Genomic DNA, 21875 nt, shown 5'->3' with positions numbered 1-21875 from the left:
AGCAACACAATCAATATGACCCTGTACTATGTTCTCTCCACCATACCCTCTCCCCTCGATCCTCTCATTGGCAGTGAGGACAGAGAAAAGATGGAGGCCAGCCTGAACTATGCTGAGCACTGCTTCAGCAGGTTTGTAGTTAATGAAGTTTGTGGTGTGAACTCTGTCATCCTGCCTGTGGAGCTTTAGGGCCAGCAGGAAGTTTCATCTCAGCACAGCATCAGTACTTGTGTCCCCCTCTGTAACAGTGCTTGCCAAATGTTTTCCCCCATGGACCACTTGGAACATTGCTGAATGTCTCGGCAGACCACTGAATTGTTTTTTCTCCCTGCTGTAGCAATTGTAATGTGCTGTGCTAGATGCTGTATGATTTTTAATTGTATTTTATTGCATCTTTTATTTCTTACATATCATATTTTATTATGTTACATACTGTAATACAATAAAATACAATATAAGTAACAAGAGAGGCAATTAAAATACAATTTAAAATCAATATGAATACTTAATGCAATGCATGTGCATACTGTGGATCACCTGAACTGAGCTTGTGAACCATTGATGGCCAGTTTGGGAATCCCTGTTCTATGGGATACATTGATGCTGAGGGGAGGAAGTATTGCTTCAGCAATGGAGTTTGGCCAAGACATTGTTGACTCATATGGCAAGGGAAGCGAGACAGACACCTGCAGCATTTCTGCTTTGGATTTCCCCCATACCTGTGTGAGATGCTTTGTTCTTAGGTTTATTTCCCAGGTTGGCAGCATGGCGGGTTGTGCTCTCTTTTGAGGTTCTGTTTTATTACAAAACCTCCTCTGGAGTTATCAGAGGGCTGGGGTGAAAGTGGAATCAGGAATTGTGGGATGCAAAGAATTCAGCATATGTCTGCTTCTCCCTTTCATGATCCATTCATGTTCCTATGTCCATTTTGTCCCACCACTGGTGAAGTGCTAGTATTTCCACAACATTAAATGGGCATCTCTCTCTTTTTTTTAAAGATATTTATTAGAATTTCCAATGTTAGTACAATAAAAATCAAAAATAAGAAAAAAATAACAAAAATAGAAAAATAAAAATAATTAAAAACACGCAAATTTTCCATAACTTATTTTCCTTTAACTTACTTCCCAGACCTCCTCATACCTCCCTTTTTTTGTATTCCAATTCAAATTGTAAGTTCAGCAAATCCTTATCAATAAACTTTAACCTACTTCTAAACCTTTTTTCCATATTCTCTTAATACATTACAGCTGGAAACCACTTACGGTAATTTCTATCCGACATCATTCTAACATTCATTGATTTTGCAATATTTCTGTAAATAGTCTTTAAATTTCTTCCAATCTTCTTCCGCTGACTCTTCTCCCTGGTCTTGGATTCTGCCAGTCATTTCAGCCAATCCCATATAGTCCATCACCTTCATCTTCCATTATTCCAGAGTGGGTAGATCCTGTGTCTTCCAATACTTTGCAATGAGTATTCTTGCTGCTGTTGTAGCATACATAAAGAAAGTTCTATCCTTCTTTGGCACCAATTGGCCGACCATGCCCAGGAGAAAGGCCTCTGGTTTCTTCAGAAAGGTATATTTAAATACCTTTTTCATTTAATTATATATCATTTCCCAGAAAGCCTTAATCCTTGGGCACGTCCACCAAAGGTGAAAGAATGTACCTTCATTTTCTTTACATTTCCAACATTTGTTATCGGGCAAATGATAAATTTTTGCAAGCTTGACTGGGGTCATGTACCACCTGTAAATTATTTTCATAATATTCTCTCTTAAGACATTACATGCCGTAAACTTCATACCTGTGGTCCATAACTGTTCCCAGTCAGGAAACATAATGTTATGTCCAACGTCTTGTGCTAAATGGGCATATCTCCAATGGCAGAGGTACGGTATATCCAGAAATATGCCATTTTAGTTAGGGTTGCCATACACCCTGGACAAAGGTGGAATTGACATCCGGGGGGATTTCTGAAAGGTGGTGTAAAAAAACAAAAGCTCAACAACTTTGGTGTGTCCTGGTTTTTACTTTCTGACGTATGGCAACCCTAGTTAGTGCAGTTTCTGCCATATCCTAAAGCTCCCTTAGCCACTGGATCTGCAGTATAGTATTGCACTCTGAGGCTACAGCCCTAAACATGTTGGGAATAAGTATCACTCAGCAGAACTTTCCTCAAATTACCGGTAGATGTGTATTGGATTGTGTGCTAATGTTCCATTCGCCCGCTAAACCTCTATGATCTCTACCATGATTATTTCATAGAACCATACAGTCATTGTGCTGGAAGGGAATCCATAGGTCATCTAGTTCAACCCTGTGGAATGCAGGAATCTCAACACACAGCCCCCCATTCAGTTTGAAACTATACATCACCCTGCTTAGCTTTGCAATATGCTAGCAGTTTAGGATCTTTAATTTATCTCTTTCCTAGTTTACCTAAATCAAGCCCTGAGGGTCATCATGGGGCAACCTTGCTAAGTAGGTCAGAATCTGACCAGTGCATTTGTGGTACACCATAGGAATCATATTTACACTACCTTGAGTTCCATGGTGGTAGAGAAGTGGTATATGAATAAAACAAATGGTCTTATATCAGCCCCATTGCAAAACTCAACCCTTTCATCATAAATTACATCTGGAATGGTTGTGTTGTTCAGAAATGTTTGGTTATGTGTCTGTTGATTTTAATGGCTATTTTTAAACATCTGTTTATTTCTAAACATTTTATTGTTTGTCGGGTTTGATTTACATGTTGGGGGAGGGAAGTAAATTACTGTTTTTCTTTGCATTCTCTTTACATATTAATTATATTTGTCTTTCCTCCGCAGTCTTTTATTAAAGACTGGAGACCTCTGTTTCTTACATAGGGACACAGGAAGCTGCATTGTACCAAGTCAGACTGTTGATCAGTCTAGCTCACTGACTGCCAGTGGCTCTCCATGGTTAAGGGCAGGGGACTTTCCCAGCCCTACTGGGGATTGAACTTTAGACCATTTGCATGCGAAGCACATGCTCCTACACTGATTTTACAGCCATTTCCCCAATCCTTCTTGACTCCCCTTCCGAAGAATTTGTTCCATACCAAACATTTAAATAATGCCTTTGTGACATGTGTTTTCCAGTTCTTCTAAGGGATGATCTGAACATCACCAAGTATTCAATGTTTTGCATGCACCATCAATTTCCGCAGTGTAATTGTGATTTTCTTTTTATTAGCATAGTCTGCAGATAGTTGCAAGTAGGGTGGGAGCTAGCCCTTTGAAGCCCTAGATACACAAAATGACTAACTCATCTTCCAGTATCAGTGGCAGCAAAGAACCAGGTCCTTATCAATGTTTTCTAGCCCCCTCCCAGAAACCAAAGACTCCAGATAACAAGACTTAGGTGGCTTGGAAGGGAACTGGCTGTGTCTGGATGTCAAGGACTGTGTGTTCTATGGCGAAGTGAATGGTGGGGAACAAGGAGAAAAGAATGTTGGAGGCATTAGTCACTGAATAACCATCTTAACATGAAACATAGAATCATAGAATAGAATCATAGAATCATAGAGTTGGAAGAGACCACAAGGGCCATCGAGTCCAACCCCCTGCCAAGCAGGAAACACCATCAGAGCACTCCTGACATATGGTTGTCAAGCCTCTGCTTAAAGACCTCCAGAGAAGGAGACTCCACCACACTCCTTGGCAGCAAATTCCACTGTCGAACATCTCTTACTGTCAGGAAGTTCTTCCTAATGTTTAGGTGGAATCTTCCTTCTTGTAGTTTGGATCCATTGCTCCGTGTCCGCTTCTCTGGAGCAGCAGAAAACAACCTTTTCTGTACAAACATATACTGCACAATATCAAGTACAGTATAGACAATCAGCCTGGTCACACAACCAAGTATTAATACAACCTTGTATTTCTAAATATTGAATTTCAAAAATGTCTAATTACCGCCTATAAGAGCTGTTGCTTCATCTAGGGTTTTCCAGTTTTACCACTTAGTGGTATATCATCCTAATTTTCACTATAACCTAAAGCGTTTACAGGGCAGCTAGGTCACACTGATGATCCACCAATGTTTGCCAGTGGTAGGCATGCAAAGTGTGAAGGGGTGTGTGTAAACAGTTATAGGAATGTAGTAAAGTACTTTATATCAAACTGGTCCATCTAGTTCCCTGTTGTCCAAACCAGCCTTTCCTAACCTGGTGTCCTCCAGATGTTTTGGACTGTAACTCAAATCAGCCCAAGCTGGCACTCCTGTCTTGGCTGGGTCTGATATGAATTGTAGTCCAAAACATTTGGAAGGCACCAGGTTGGGGGAGGTTTGTCTACACTAACTAGCAGAAACTGTTCGGGATTTCAGGCAGGGGTCTTTCCCAGCCCTATCTGGGAATGCCAGGAATTAAACCTAGAACCTTCTGCATATAATGCATGTGTTCTAGCCACTGACAAAGCTGGGCATGCTAGAAAAAATGTGGCTTTAGAACACATTCAAAGCATGTTTTTCCTGCAGAGAATTCTGGATACTGGGTTGCTAGGAACTTTCAATTTGTAAGGAATGAACTCTAGCGCCCAGAATTCTTGAAGGGGGGAGGTGTGCTTTAAAGATGGACTTTAAAGGTATAGTGTGTATGCAGTCTATATGTCAACCATGGCAGACACTGGTTGAACAGGAGCCTACATGCTGTGAAAAGTGGCTTTGAGGAACATATGCTTGTTTTTTATACCAATTATACCTACTCTGTGTTTTATAGTTTTTAACCAACTGCTGGTCCTTCTCTGTCACATTTTATCTTTTTGAAGTCTTCAGTAAGAGATCTTGCAAAAGTACTTTGAAAATCCAAGTATACTGTATCAACTGGATCACCTTTATCCACAAATAAACTAATTTAATTTGTTCACAAGCAATGGTTATTGTGACACTTTAGCCATCACATCCGAAATATCCCAACACTATTTGTGAAGTGAGATTTCCCTTACCCTTTGTTCGGACAACACTTTTCAGCAATCTTTGTTTTAGCTACAACATGAGCATCAGGGCACAAGGCCTTATCATCTAAAAGCAGCTTCTCATACTGTTACTTTCCTGTGAGGAAGGGCTGGGAAGGATTCCCTGTCTGAAATGCTGGAGAGCTGCTGCCAGTCAGTGTAGACAATACTGAGCTAGATGGAGATAGTACTGTAGCTTAGATGGTACTGAGCATTAGAAGTCAGGTCCCTGTGTTCCCATATGGAAATAATATCTCCCTCTCTCACACTAAACACAGAAGTTTATTGGAATGCATTGAAGTACTATTTAACTGTTTTTCAGGCCAGGAGTGCAGTAGTGCGAATACTGTTGCAGGCAACAGCATGATCAATGTACTTGTGGTGCACACAAACACAACACTCAGCAACACCCTTTGCAGCACTTTATACCAGCAGAGGACAATGACTTGCTCATGGAGCGGGGTGTGTGTGGATAACACTAGTGTAGCAATACTCTTTTACCGACGAGAGATTAGTGCAGCCTTATGCCCACAGAGCAATGCTTACGAAAAGAGGAAAAGTGGATGAAGCAAAAGAGTGGAATCCTATGCTCACTCAGGGTGTGTTCCTGCCCTCAGGCTACCTGATGCAGCTTTTTGTGATGGCATAATGCTATGCCTTAAAAAGAGGTGACAGGTACTCTGGTGAAAGGGCACTTGCACTAACAACAGTGAGTCAAGATTTACAGCCAAGTGAAAAGAACATATTACAATGGTACCTCTAGTTACGAACTTATTTCGTTCTGGAGGTCCATTCTTAACCTGAAACTGTACTTAACTAGAAGCGTGCTTTCGCTAATGGGGCCTCGTGCTGCTGTTGGGCTGCTGGCACACGATTTCCGTTCTCATCCTGGGGCAAAGTTCTCAACTCAAGGTAACTCTTCCAGGTTAGCGGAGTTTGTAACCTGAGGCATTTGGAACTCGAGGTACCACTGTACTAACCTATGTCTTCTCCTTTTCAGAACCCGTACACCTCTGGAATCCAAATGCAAAAGCCTGCCAGGAACCCTAGAGCACAGCTGCAACTGGGACAGCAAGAACAAGGCACCCCATGCAGGTAAACCAGGGAAGGGAAAACGTACAATGAAAGTGAAACACCCAGTTTATCTCAGCCCTCGAACTAGTAGAATCTTCCCTGATCATTGAAAGTAGTATTCCTTCCTTCCTTCCTTCCTTCCTTCCTTCCTTCCTTCCTTCCTTCCTTCCTTCCCCTCTCTCTCTCCCTCTCCCTCCCTATATATGTGTGTACACACATATATATACACACATATACCTTGCCCTATAATATTGAAAGTGTTAGCTGGTTAAATATCACTCCCATAGTTTACATGTGATAACAGTGTCTTTTATACCGTCAATGATTCAGTATACAGGTTGTGGAAATGGAGCCCTATTGGCAATAAAACATCAAATGCAGGCAAGCTTCTATCATGGGAAGCACAACTAACTTTGCTGGTGAACACATTTCACTCTGTTGTTTTGGTAGAACTGGCCAAGCACTTCAAAACAAAAAAAATCCTTCCAGTAGCACCTTAAAGACCAACTAAGTTAGTTCTTGGTATGAGCTTTCGTGTGCATGCACACTTCTTCAGATACCAAGCACTTGTTACTCAATTTCCTTGCAGTACTGTATATGACTCAGGGCACATGGAGCAGAATAGTCAGTGGAGACAGTGTTATAGCCATTTACTCTACATGAGGTGAGGGGAGTGGGGTGGGGAGAGAATATATACTAAATCTGCTGAGGGGTGCAGGTGAACAGGAGGCATGGCAGGATGAGATGTATTAACTGTGCAAATAATCCTGGGGTAGTTGCCTGAATGAGGCTATTGGTCCTTGCAGCTCTGATTGATCATTTCGCTGGCTCAGACCCATGCAAAAGAGCTAGGTAGTTTCTTCAGTTCTGCTCTGTATGGCTGTGTTTCCTGGGTGCAATGGATGGGGGAAGAGAAGGCAGCAAGTCATGTTCTGGGCCCTGGGAAACTACCAAGTCTCATTGTAAATGTGACTATGTTGTTAGGGAGCTGCTCCATTAAATGAGAGTTTTGGGCTCTAGTAATGCTGCCCTCTCTTCTGCATCTCACTGTTGTTGGTGGCAGATTAACTTTCGTATTACAGTGATAATTTCAGCATCTCCCTGTAGCACCAGGGTTGAGAACGTGTGACACTCCAGAAAATGCGAGAGAACTCTGCCCCTAATCCATTGCACATTGGCTGGGGCAGATAGGACTTGGATTCCAGCAACATCTGGAGAGCCACAGGTTCCTCACCACTGCTGTTGCAGGTGTGAATCCATATATCCTATTCCTTCTGCAGTACTATTTACCACTTGGCTCCCATGTAAATCCTAGTGTTTATTTTATTCCTCTGAGCTTCCTATTGTTTCTGTTCTTTCTTGTCTCTTCCTTGCAAAAAGCTTGTCCCCACCCCCATACAGGGACACCAATAGATCTGTATTGTGTAGAGCATTTCAAGAGAATTTAAACTGTCATGGAGCATTATATCCACAGTGACAATCAAATCATTATCCTAGAAAACCAGTACTTTCTACATGCAAGATTCTTACCCACTGGGCTATATAGTTGTGATTAGAATGGCAATCCTGTCTGGCCTGTTTGCAGGCTGTGTGTGTTTGTGCTGCCAGGAGATTCAAAGCCCTTTCTACAGCTCTGGTGTTTGGGACGATAAGTGTCATATTTGCCAGCTCGTTGCACCATGGTGGACTCTGCTGGAAAAGGCACTGTGGTGTATGTCTGCCCTGTTGTGAATTGTGTGTGGGGTATGTGAATGCCAGGTTGGATGGTATCCTAGCCCGCCGCTCTCCACTGATTGGTGCCTTCCCTACATTGCCAATATGGGGCAGTGGCAGCAAGCAAGCTCATGATTCACGAGATGCAGCAAACTACCAAGAGTGCTGTGTGAATGTCTTTTGATGTTTTTATATTGGCACATATTTCTGCAGCTATTGTGCCTCTGACATCGTTGCTAGGTATGCACAGGATGGTTACTAGGTTACATTGGCAGTAGCCCTGAAGTAGTAGCCACCAGAGTAGCAGGACCATACAGTGATCCTGCCTTGTAAAATATATATTTTCCTATGCAGAGATTATCTTCATGTAGCGTGTGAAGTGGCCCTTAGCTAACAGCTGTTGGTATTCCTATTCTCCATTAATGAGTATAGTCCCTACATTTGCAAAGGTAGTTGGTCACAGCAGCAAATGGAAAATGAGATTGTGCCATCTGGGTACTGTCTACTCGTTAGAGGGGGGAAAGCTGAGAATGTGGTGTTTTAATGGTGATGGAAGCATTACATCTTAATGTCACACACATAATTAATAAGATTAAAAGAGATAAGTATTCTAATGAAATTGCCCTCTTTAGTTTGGGACAAGCAGGGTGAGAAACTCGTTAAAGAAGCTGAACTAAGGTAAAACAAATATGTCACAGGCAGCTTCACTTGGAATAGGTAGCGATGTAATCGGGCCAATGAGAAAAAGGAGCAAAGCCACAGAAACCTGTGACTCCAGAGAAGTAAGTAAGCTGCATGTAATGGGGAGTGCTTCATTTAACCCCAGCATCCTTAGTAGGTGAGAAGGCCCATAAGTAGCTGTGCCAACACTCTGGCACCCATTACCCTGATGTGACTGCTTCTGGTGGCCAACAAAATTTGCCTACGCATGTGAATTCAGTTAAGCTCAGATGAGCATTGACATCCACAAATGCATCTGCATCAACAAAACATTAGGATATCTTTTCCTGGGACTGAGATGCTTGTCTTCTGCCCTGATCAAGTCCTATAAGGAAACTGATCTGGAAAGCAGCCCCTGTTGGTTTCTGCTTCCTTCACTGAGCAGCGAAGTGCTTGTCACAAGACAATGTTTACATTCAACAGTCAAGTGCTGTTGGGTTTTCTCACGGGAAGGGAGACTGGATGTGACGTACACTGGTTTCCTGTTTTTCACTGTTCTTTGCAGTTCAGTGTTGATTCTCTCCGTGCTTTAGAGGAGAGAGGATGCCTTTCTCTGCTCCGGCAGAGGGAAAATGTTTTTCTGTAAATTACCAGCTTTGAAGTGTAAATAAAGTAATATAGAGCATGTTGGCACGTACTTTTCATCATTCCGCTGTGCGCTGGACACTGCTTATCTCCAACATTTGGTTATGGGCCCAGAAAAACGCAGTGTTTTGAGAATGGACTCCAGAAGTCGGGCTCCTGGCAAAGGAACAAAGGAGCAAAGAATTGGAGTGCCGGCAAAGGATCGGAATGCAGAGGGCCGGATCGGACGATATCTCTGCGCGTCAAGATGATTGATGAGGTATGTGCTACAGCTCCGGGCAGCCTGCCAGCTTCTAATTAATGGCTTTATGGCTGGACTTTGAACTTTTATAGCCGGTTTTGCCGTGGCACAGGCAAAAGGCTAGAAGGATACATTTTTCCTATGCTGGGGGAAATCGAAAGTAAAGCAGCTGCAGCAGTGTCGCAGCATGAATTTAAGACAGCAGAGAGAACTTTCACTTTTGAACTTGCCTTTGGAATGCGGTTTGAAGCAGCTGCAGATAAGCAAAGCAGTTAAGCAGAAAGGCACAGGTTCACAAGGCAGAGGCTGTTTTTGAATTTGCTTTTGGATTGAAGCAGCTGTACACAGACACAGCTAGTATAAAGCAGCCTGATTTAAAGCAGCAGAGATGACGCAGAAGGCTAATGCCAAAGTCATGATGGCTAGCTGCAGAAGGCTGGCTGAGGCAAGTGGGGAATTTGATGCTGATCAGCCAAATGCTCAACTCACAGTAGCCTGTGAAACTGCCATGATTCAGAATGAAGCAGACCGCCAGGGTGATAGCTGCATGGGCAAGGGGGAGACTTCACAGACGTCATCCCATAGTGCAGTGGAACCACCAGATGGCGCCAAAGCTTTGAAGGCAGTGAAATGCTACACGTGTGGACGTCTAGGCCATATGAAGAGGGAATGCAGATATCCCAGGGCCAAGACAGAGCAGCGCAGCGAAAGCTCATCGCGTGGAAAAGGCCGAGGCAAAGGCAAAGGTCCGGTGTCCAGGACAACGCAGCACAAGGCAATGGTCTCACGCTTCACTCCAAAGGTTGCAGAGGTCCAGAAGACATCTAGATCTTTCTTCGTTGTTGATTCAGCGGCGACCCACCACATGTGCAACGATAAGCGACTGTTCGTGTCTTTTACACCGCAGGAAGGTGCGATTCACCAGGCGGATGACCACACAATTCCCAGTAAAGGCTACGGAACTGTTGTTCTTCACAGTTTGGACTTATCGATACAGGATGTGCTTTATGTGCCAGATGCCAAGCATAATCTGCTCAGCGTTGGACAGCTGAATGAGCGGAAAATTGACGTTTCCTTTAAGAACAAAAGGTGCATCATCACAAAGAAAAATGATTATGTATTGCATGCTGAATATGTTGATCGTTTGTATGTTTTGTATTTTGATGATGTTGTGCAGGATGACACTTGTTGCATTGCAGGTTCTAACAAAAGTTTGCATGCAGAATGTATTCACGATTTTCATAGAAAATTTGGTCATTTGCATTTTGAGGCAGTATCTAAAATGCCTGCCTTGGTTGAAGGTATGACTATTAAACCCTGCAGGTACCACATGAAGTGCAAGGCATGCGCAGCAAACAAGGTAAAAATGGCTGCGAAAGGTAAGGTGTCTAGTAGGCAAGCTACAGAACCATACCAGGTTGTTCATGCTGATTTGGTTGGACCACTAGCGCCCTCTTTGGGTGGAAACAGGTACTTCATGGTTCTCATTGATGCATTTTCCAGGTATATTTATGTGTACAATCTCAAGCAGAAATCAGAGGCTTTTCCTAGGTTCAAGGAATTCTGTGCTTGGTTGGAAAATGTGCATGGTAAGAAGATAAAAATTCTTTTCACTGATCGCGGGGGAGAATTCACTTCTCAGCAGTTTGAAGCTTTTCTGACTGAGAAAGGAATTCAACACGATTTGTCTAGTCCTCGCTCGCCATGGCAGAATGGACTTGCGGAACGAGCAAATCAGACATTGCTTCAAGGGTTAAAAACCTTGCTGCATGATGCCAATCTTCCAGAGAGTTATTGGGCCGAAGCTCTCTCATGTTTCACTTACAGTTATAATCGCAGGTTATCTTCAGCGATTGGTTGTACCCCCTATGAGAAGATGTTTGGCAAGAAGCCATACATCAAACACATGAAAATTTTTGGTTCTGACATGTGGGTTCACTCACCACAAAGCTCCAAGTTAGACAAGCGTGGATTGCATGGTATCTTTCTAGGTTATCAGAAAGGGTCTTACAGAATAATGATGACTGACTCTAAGGCAATTAAGCTCACAAGAAGTGTTGAGTACAATGCCAAGTGGGGGGAGAATGTGGGAATTTTCCAATGTTATCCTGATGACAGTGATGAAACTGAGGATAGTCAAAAGCAACCGCAACAACCCACACCCACTGATGAAGGTTCTGATTCTGAGTCTGAAACTGAATCGGGTGATTCAGAGGATTTCAAGAGTGCGAAAGCCTCTATGCGACCCTCTGAAAGCTCTGATCAAGAATTGGAGGAACCATTGTTCACAATAGGTCAATTTTCTCCTAAGAAGGAAGAGGAGAGTGTTGAAGACTTAAGGCTAATTCGTAGGTCACAGAGAGCGACAAAAGGCAGACCTCCAAAGAGATTTGCTGATGAGTTTGCTAAGATAGCAGTAACAGCTGTTAAAAGCTCCAAGAAGGTATTTGAACCTTCAAGTTTCCAAGAAATCCAGGATTTGGATTCAAAGGAAGCTGAGCCATGGTTAAATGCCATGAAGGCTGAGCTTGATTCCTTGGAAAGGAACAAAACATGGGATCTTGTTCCAGTAGTTCCAGGAATGAAACTGCTTGGAAGCAAATGGGTCTTCAAAGCGAAGACTGATCAAAATGGCAAGATAGTCAGACACAAAGCCAGATTGGTAGCCAGAGGTTTTGCACAGGTACCAGGTGAAGACTATCACGAGACCTACTCACCCACCGTGAGGTATGAGAGCATTAGGCTTATGCTCAAGCTAGCTGCAGAAGAGAATCTACACATTAGTCACCATGATGTGAATACAGCTTTTCTGTACGGATCTCTAGATGAATCACTTTATATGCTTCCACCTGATGGCGTACAGGTAAAACAGGGATTTGTTTGTGCTCTGAAGAAGTCCCTTTATGGTCTCAAACAAAGTGCACGGTGTTGGCACACAAAACTCACTGAAGTATTGTTTTCTCTAGGTTTTAAGCAAGGGAAAGCTGATCCATGTGTATTTGTCAAAGAGGAGGGGCAAAAGAAACTGTATTGTTTGTTTTATGTTGATGATCTTTTATTCTTTTGGGAAGATGTCACAATGTACAATAACGCCCTAGCTCAATTGAAAGAGCACTTTGACATGAAAGATCTTGGTGAGGTAAACAACTACCTATCTCTGGAAATAGAGAGAGATCAAGATGGTAACATTCTAGTACACCAGTCACGGAAAATTGCTGATGTGTTAAGCAAACTAAACCTGATGGATGCTAACCCTGTAGACACACCGATGACAACAGGTTATCAGGTAGATGACACTGGAGAAGCATTTTCTGATACTACACTGTACAGAAGTGTGCTAGGCAAGCTAAACTTCATTGCCAGATGTTCAAGACCAGACATTGCTGTTAGCTGTAATTTGCTAAGCAGACAAGTCAACAATCCTACTGTTAAGGATTGGAAAGCTCTGAAACGCATAGCGCGGTATTTGAAAGGCACTATGCATTACAGACTGAGATTTAACAATCAGAAGTCTGGTGGTCTTGAGATATTTGCAGATGCAAGTTTTGGAAGTGACACTACAGACAGGAAAAGTACGTCTGGAGTTTGCTATAAGTACAATCAGGGTCTATTTGATTGGTCATGCAAGAAGCAAACAACAGTTAGCTTAAGTACTTGTGAAGCTGAACTGAATGCACTGTCTTATTCACTTAAGGATTGTGAATGGTTGTTACAATTGTGCAAAGACATAAAAATTCCTGTCAAATGTCCAATCCAGGTTTACCAGGACAACAAAGCATGTTTGGCTTTGCTGAATTCTGAAGGTTGTAAGCAAAGCACGAAGCACTTGCAATTGAAGTTGCAACATGCTAGGGAACGTATTCAAAAGGGACTCGTAACGGTGTCCTATATGCCAGGTAATGAAATTCCTGCTGATGTATTGTCCAAGATTGTATCAAGGGATCAACACTGTACCTATGTGCAGAAGTTGGGTTTGTACTGATATTGTACGAACACGCTGCCCAGTGATGTTCACAGAAAGGGGGAGGATGTTGGTTTCTGCTTCCTTCACTGAGCAGCGAAGTGCTTGTCACAAGACAATGTTTACATTCAACAGTCAAGTGCTGTTGGGTTTTCTCACGGGAAGGGAGACTGGATGTGACGTACACTGGTTTCCTGTTTTTCACTGTTCTTTGCAGTTCAGTGTTGATTCTCTCCGTGCTTTAGAGGAGAGAGGATGCCTTTCTCTGCTCCGGCAGAGGGAAAATGTTTTTCTGTAAATTACCAGCTTTGAAGTGTAAATAAAGTAATATAGAGCATGTTGGCACGTACTTTTCATCATTCCGCTGTGCACTGGACACTGCTTATCTCCAACAGCCCCACCCCTCCATTCAGAGCCTTCAATCAATTTATAAGATGAGAAATGGAAGCTCACATCTCCCTGAAGTCTCATCCTCTGTGGAAGCCCGTGGACAGACAGGTAGTGCTTGAAAATCCTGGTGCTTGCTGCATGGAAAGAAACTCAATCAATTAAATTTATAATGGTAATAACTGAGTTTGTAGTCATGGCCAATGTCCTCTGAATACAACTATCAGTCTCTGCTAAAGATCTTACCATATAAATAAAAGGCAACAGGCAGATATGACAGACAAATTGGAGCACAAGAAAACAATGTTTTAATACTAATGGGCTAACAGCAGGCTGGCTCAGCATATCAGCTCCCTGACTATGGTCAGATTTTTAAAGCAATTCTGTTGGTGCTCTGTATGAGATAAGAAGGGGGAAAGGAAATGCTTTTATGTTAATTAATGCCAGTGCCTACTTTAATTTGGCTTTTGGAAAGTAGCACTCTTTATCATGTATACCCTATTTACTCTGTCATAGATCCATAGCATGGAGCTACCACAATTTTAATCCAAATAAACGAACAGCAAGGGTTTTTGTGCACATTCAGTTCCTAAATTTTAATAGCTTAACCATTTGAAAATTGAATAATAGAAGTAGATGGCTTTGAGGAAGAGGGAATAGTGTGGGAGCTGTTGGTTTGGCCCTGTCTCAGGTCAGCAGTAACCAAAAGCTATTGCTCTCTGATGAGTAGGTTACACATTTATAATAAATGAGGCAGTGAGTTCATCCAAATTCTTAATGAGGAAATATTCACATACTGCACTCTGGGAACAACTCTGGGCATTTCATATGGAAGATAGATGACAGCAGGGTCCAATGAGACTGATGTCCACATATCCTGAACTCCTCTTTGATTAGATTGAACTTCATTGCTTGAGTATTACAGAAATCATGTCAATGTATGTACCAGTTTCAGAGTGCATAGCTTTCCTATCTGTCCCTAGAATTTTACAGACATTCCCTTACTTATTGATGCCATTTGCAGTTTTACTTTCTCCTGTGTTCTTTTTACTTGTGCAAATGAAGCATTCTCTTTGCCACTTCACAAGTGCTGGTGATTTTCATGCACCCTGTGTTTCATTATGCCTTTCAGGTAGTTATCATTCTATTTTTTTAAAAATAGTTTTCATTTATATACATTACAACAATTATTTAACCATAATTTTAACATTTTCAACTTTGACTTCCTTCCCCCTCTTTCTGCAACTCCTTACACATATTTTTGTCCTTTCCTGCATACTCCAAATTGCCTTAACTTATTCTTTTATTCATCTTTTCACTCACTCCCCCCCCACACACACTGCAGGTTTTTACAACAATCCTGCCGATGTCTTGACCTGTTTACAGTTTGTTTGTAAATGCTCAATAAACCATTTCCATTCCTTTCTAAAAGTTTGTTGTCTTGATTTCTTATTCTTCCAGTAGGTTTTGCCATTTCTACATACTCCATTAGTTTCTGTAACCATTCTTCTTTCATCGGGACCTCTTCATCCTTCCACATTTGGGCAAATAACATTCTTGCAGCCGTAGTCACATACATAAATAAATTTCTATATTGTTCGGATAGCTCTAATCCCATAATTCCCAAGAGAAAAGCTTCTGGGGTTTTTTTAACAAACGTTATCTTAAACATCTTTTTCAATTCATTATATATCAGTTCCCAGTAAGCTTTAACCTTATTACAAGACCACCACATATGAAAAAGTGCCTTCTTTCTCTCTACATTTCAAGTTTCCCATCCAAGTTATTGTTTTCAGCAATGTTTCTTATGTATGGAGATGAGATTGCTTTGTTTTGTTTCCCATCTTCTTTTGCTACATTTGTCAAAAGAAATGTTCATGAAGAAGAAGTGATTAACAGCGGACCAGGTGAGAGAGAGAGAGAGAGAGAGAGCGCATGGTTGAGTTTATCGTCTTGCAGGTTGACACCACAGCAGAAGTGACATTGCTATTTGAATCTGTGATTTCACAGTGTTTGTGTATAAGACGCATGGTGCACATGAGTAAGCCTGATTAGTAAGGTGAGAATTGTGGTTTTAAGGTGTAAAAAAGAGAAAATACCTGGCTGCTAATAATCTAGAATAAAGAGGGGGGAAATATTCCAACAACCTGTATTAACAGAAGCAGGGCAAGAGTGGCAGGTTAGCAAGAGAGAACAGTAACAACAGCAGCACTCTGAGCAGTTCAGCCATGGCTGTCAAAAATCAAGGTGTGTTCATGATGTCACCCTTGTGAGACATCACCTCCCTCAGCATTCTCACTGTGTAAGGATGCCTCCACCTCAGCGATCCCTTGACTTGTACAGTCTTAAGAAGCGAACTATGAACAAGTCAGAAGTTTACAAAGAGGCCTTCAAAGTAAAAGAGACCTCTCCCCACCCCACCCCACAAACTTTTTCAGAGTGGAGCTGGAGCCCCATCAATATATATACTTGTGCATGAGAAAGTGAGATGCTTTTCATACACCAGAAACTCTTGTTCTTTTTAACCTATAAAACTGTGGCTTCTCAAAAGATGACTTTCTGAATACTTTGTTATATATTTGGAACTATAGGGCCATCTGTGATGTATAGAGCTGAACATATGGCAATTGTTTTAATATATCTGTAACAGAAAAATACTGAGTTGGGCAGAAACTCCAAGATCAGGAGTGGGGAACTTACATATTATGCCATATGCTTTCATGGACTAGACTCAGTTTCATACAGTAAAGCAGACTCTACTCCAGGAAAGCTTTATACTGTAATGAATTTATTCATCTTAAATGCGCCACTAGACTCCCTGTTGTTTTCGCTGCAACAGGCCGATGTGGTTATCTCTTAGGAAACTACATATTATTTAATTATTTATTTCATTTCAGTTGTGAATCGCTTCCCATAAAACATCTTGAATCAATTTAACAATGAAAACATTACAAATAAAATCAAAATCAAATTTAAAAATAATTTCTAGTCCAATACAAATAGACTGAGATGAAAACATCCGCTTAAAATATGTGTTGGAAAAGTAAGGTTTTCAATAGGTGCTGAAAAGATACTAGAGACAGTACCTGTCTGATATGTAACAGGATGCAGTTCTAAAGGTTAGGCACTGCCACACTAAAAGCATGATGTCAACAATCTATGGAACAGACCTCCTGATGAGGAAATGTCTGCAGAAGCACCATGATAAGTTGCATATATAGGAAGTAAGATTATATTTTAGGTATATTGGTCCCAAGCTGTATAGTTAAAGGTAAAGGTAAAGGTACCCCTGCCCGTACGGGCCAGTCTTGACAGACTCTTTTAGCAGTAGTGTAATATGATTGTGATATTCTGCCCCAGTGAGCAGTCAAGCTGCCACATTTTGTACCAGCTGCAGCTTTTGAGTCAAGCTTAGGGGCAAACCAACAGAGCACATTGCAGTATTTCATCCTAGCACATGGATGACAGCGATCAGGCTATCCTGGTCCACAAACAGCCATAGCTGCCTTACCAGCCAAAGTTAGTAAAATGTGCTCCTAGCCGGTGAGGTCACCTGTGCCTCTAGAGATGGAAACAGATCCAGGAGCACCTCCAGATATAAATCTGCTCCTGCAGGGTGCGTATGATGCATGCAATTGACCAATTATCCAGACTCAGAAACCACTTGCTTACAACACTTGTATCTTGCCAGGATTCAGACTGTTTGGTTCAGCCTACCACCAAGTCCATACTCCAGTCCAGGGCTTGTTAAGCCTCTCCTGATTCAGATGTTTTGGAGAAACATCTGGGCACCATCAGTGTACTGATAACACCTCACCTCAGATCCATTAATGACCATTCCTAACAGCTTAATGTTAAATAACAATTAGCTATTTGGCATAGTGGGATAGATGTGAAATGTGTTTTCACAAATATTAGATTATTTGCGCAAAAACATGTTGTTTATATGCATATATTTAAAAACTTTTTATGGCTGCAATTATAAGCCCATTTTATTTACATGGAAATTCTAGAGTTTCTTCTACATAAAGCCACAGTTCAAAACTCACCTAAATTGTAAACTGGAACAAACTCATATCTGTCAGCCTGCGTCCTCATGTACAAGATATTAATACTGATTACCTCCCTTAGTAACTGCATTGTTGTAAGTCATAAAGACAATGGGTTGTCCTCCACTAAGCCATACTCTGAGTAGACCCATTGAAATCAATAGATTGTTAACCATTTATTTTAATAGGATTATAGCCTAAATCACTAAGCATTCTATTATTAACTGTATTTAGGCACTTGGCATGAGACTGAATGCTAAATACTGTACATAAGACAAACATTGTATATGCAATGGTATCTAGTCTTCTTTCAAACCATTTTTTCTAGTGAATGGGTTTTTTGTAATAGTTAAAGTCTTTCACCAGCTTTTAGGGTGGTTGCTGCAGTTTTCTGGACTGTGTCACAAGTTTCTGATCCAATGTTTGAATTCATTCATGCTGATGCAAGGGAATGTTTCCATCTGTGGCTTCCCTTTGCAGTACATCTTGAGGACCATATGGCTGTGTTTGGCATTTCAGCACCTTTTCAATGTTTTCCTGCAACTTTCCCACCTCCTGCTGTAGAAGAGACTTTGGGAAATCTCCTTGCTTCTCCTGGGTATCATTAAAAGGCTTTGTGTTGTTAGTGTTTGATCATTAGATCCTAGAGAAGTGATAGGTTTGCAGAATAAACCCTAAACATTAGAATCCAGGCTATATTAACCAGAAGCAATAATTCATCTGTGGATATTTCTTCCTAGACTTGTCTCTAGAAGAACAATCTGGATTATGATTAAGGTTGTAAAATGGGACTTTGATGCATGAGTTTCATTCCTCTTTGATGAATTATTTGCATAAAGGATTATGGTACATATTTATAAAAAAAACACTGACAAGGCAAAACTGGATGAAGTGCATACAGTTTGAAGGATAGGATTACAATGAGAATAATCACGATAAATTGTAAACTTGAACTGAAAACACAAGAATGTGCTAAAAATGATAATGTTAAACATAACCAAATGCTGAAACGCAAATTGAAGAGATACAGACAGTAGCAAATGAAAAGGATCTGGGGCCAAGTTGTAATAAGCATGTGGTTGCAGTATGTCATAGCCACAGGCATAGAAGGTATAGCTTTCTGCTGCATTAGCTGCTAGTGGTGTAGCAAATACTTTGTACCTAAAATATAGGGAATTGTAGTATTTGCTAGTCATGCCTCAGCTGGAAAAACTAAGCCTACTTTGGGTCCCATACTGGAATGAATATTTAAACAAATTATTAAAGATGGAATATGTCACTAGCCTTTAAATCAGGCATAGGCAAACTCGACCCTCCCGATGTTTTGGGACTACAACTCTCATCATCCCTGACCACTGGTCCTGTTAGTTAGGGATGGTGAGAGTTGTAGTCCCAAAACATCAGGAGGGCCAAGTTTGCCTATCCCTGCTTTAAATAATGAAATGACTGCTATAATTATGATATACACCAAGAGGCAGTGGGTTTATTTGTAGAAATGTAAATTTAAGCTAAACATTGGAAATCTTCCTCACAGAGAGAGTAGTTGGGTATTAGCAGGCATTGAGTAAGACTGTTGTAGAGCTTTTATTGTTGGAAAACTTTAAAAACAACCACCACCACCCTGACTCAACATCTTTTGAAGGTAGCTCAGCTATAGGGAATCCTACAACAAGTTGGAGAAAATAACCCCAGGGGTGGCTTCCAACTGTATGATTCTACAATTACTAGCAGGGCAGTTTACTACTTCCTGACAAGAGTTTGGTCTCCATGAACCTCCTGAGGCAATGGCAGCTAGAATTAGATTTGGTTTGAAATATGACTTCAGCAAAAGAGTTAGGGGAGCTTGTCTGACTTGTACCAACCTGCATTGGAACTTGGAGAGTGGAGCATGACTTGCCAGAAGGCAGTATTTGAAGGACACACCAGGCTGTGTATGCTGTACTGGAGAAATAGGCTGCAGTTCAGCAGATCTGTAAATAGTTCTCGGTTAAATAGTTCCCATAACACTCAGCTCCGCAATACAGTACAAGACACATGGAATAATTTTGTTGACGACTTGAATCCTCATTTTAGAAGTAAAATAAGAAAACTCCTGCTGGATCACATCAAAGGCTCATTTAGTTCAGCATACCATTCTCACAGTTGCCCACCAGCTGCCAAGCAGCACCTGAGCACAACAGCACACTCACCATTTGCTATTTCCACCAACTGATATTCAGAAAAGTGTAGTGCATCATGTAGAATTTTTGTACAGGAGAACCAGCCTACTTTGCAGGGTTATTGAGGATGATTCAAACTGGGGGTGGGGGTGGGTGGGAATTGTAGTCTAAATGCTATTCTTGTGAGAGACCTGCCGTGGGTCATCCATATAATATAGAAGAAGAGAGTACATAAAAAATAAATAATGTATAATGCAAAAGCAAGATTTTGGTTACTCAAACAAGCAGTGGAGGGGGGGAGGATTATCCGTTCATTTTTTGTTCTTATTTTTATTATGTATTTTGTGTTTTCTTTTTTTTAAAATATTTTTTATTAAGGATTTTCTTGTTTTACAGAAGTGTAGTGCCTCGTATTTTTTCTTCTTCTTCTTCCATGTAACGTTTTTACAAATCCGTTTCATTTGTTGAGGCATTAGGGGGAGAAGAAAACAGAAAGAAAAAAGAAAGGGGGTGGGGAGAGGGAGGATGGGTGGGGGTGGGGTCGGGTGGCGGTGTTTCTATTATGTTTAATGTATGTAGAGTTTGGTGTCAGCATTGCTTGTGTTGTTCACTTGTGTTCCTTTGGTGGTGAGAGAGGTTGGGGTTGGCTTAGGGTGTGATTGTTTGCTTGTGATTGGCTGTGGTGATCTTTGTTTTCGTGTGTGAGTGAGGTGGGTGGGTGTTTTGGATCAGGTTAGCCATATTGATTTGTATGCTGTTGGTGGATTATTGTCATTGTCCTGTTGGGCTGTGTATGTGATAAAGGGGAGCCATACCGGGGTGAAGGCGTCTTCTTCTGTTTGTCCCCGTGTCAGTTTCAGTTTATTAGTTAATTTTTCTAGTAGGGCTGTTTCCCATACTATTTGGTACCATTGGTCCATGCTTACTCCTGACAGGTCTCTCCAGTGTCTGGTTATGATGTTTCTGGCTGCTGAGAGCAGGTGGGTTATGAGTTCTTTGTGGTGTAAATGGGTATTGTTGTCTTGGAAGATGTTTAGTAGGGCCAATTCTGGGATGATGTCTATTACTTGCTTAGTTATTTTACATATTTCTTGTATGGCTGTTGTCCAGAATAGTTGAATTTTGGGACACTCCCACCACATGTGGAGGTATGTGCCTGAGGAGGTGCACCCTCTCCAGCATTTTGGTGCACCCTCTCCAGCATTTTGGTGAGGTTCCTGGGTGTATTAGCGCTAGTTTCCTTGGTGTTAGGTACCACCTGTAGGTGAGTTTCAGTGTGAGTTCTTTTCTTTTTGTTGATATGGATTTAAAGGGGGGTTTAGACCACATTCTGGTCCATTGAGTGGGGTTAATCTCATAGCCTATGTCATTCTCCCATTGTTTTTTGATTGTGTCTAGGGGATTTGCGGGATTTTGGAGTAGTATTTTGTATATTGCGGATACCGTCCCTTTACCGTTTCCCTTTGTTGTTAGGAGGAGGTTTTCGAAGGTTGTCAGGGGCATATTTTGTGTTTTCTATATTGTAATTTTATGTTGTGCACCGCCCTGAGATCTATGGATGAAGGGTTGTAAAAATAAAAATATAATAATAATAATAATAATAATAATAATAATAATAATAGAACCACTATGCAGCTAAACTGTATACTATGGTCTGGTAATAGATGCCATGTTCTGTCTGCACATACGTAGCAACAAGATGGTCCCAACATATTTTGCAAGAAATAGCACCTCCTCCCTCAAGTCAAGGCTCATAGTGTCTAAGGTCATTCCCTCATTGCGACAAGCAAAGCTACAGGGAACCAGGCAGAGAGCCTTCTCGGTAGTGGCACCCGCCCTGTGGAACGCCCTTCCAGCAGATATCAAAGATGTCAAACAACTACCTGACATTCAGAAGACATCTTAAGGCAGCCCTGTTCAGGGAAGTTTTTAACATGTGATATTTTAGTGTATTTTTTGTTTCTATGGAAGCTGCCCAGAGTGACTGAGGAGGCCCAGCCAGATG

General features: G+C 41.4%; 1 protein-coding gene across 1 annotated transcript in view; it reads left to right on the top strand.

Moving 5' to 3' along the window:
- Positions 1-21875, top strand: part of HYI (hydroxypyruvate isomerase (putative)) — a 155436-nt gene continuing 133561 nt past the window's right edge. Inside the window, exons 1-2 of the mRNA XM_083742277.1 lie at positions 1-131; positions 5982-6076. Of these exons, the coding sequence (XP_083598403.1) occupies positions 16-131; positions 5982-6076 (211 nt within the window). The 5' untranslated portion in view covers positions 1-15. The remainder of the gene's footprint in view (positions 132-5981; positions 6077-21875) is intronic.

Source organism: Podarcis gaigeae (assembly GCF_964106915.1).
Source record: "Podarcis gaigeae genome assembly, chromosome: 6".
In the NCBI taxonomy this organism is placed as follows: Eukaryota; Metazoa; Chordata; class Lepidosauria; order Squamata; family Lacertidae; genus Podarcis; species Podarcis gaigeae.
Note: the sequence above shows the minus strand (reverse complement) of the source record. Positions and strands in the feature narration are given on the sequence as shown.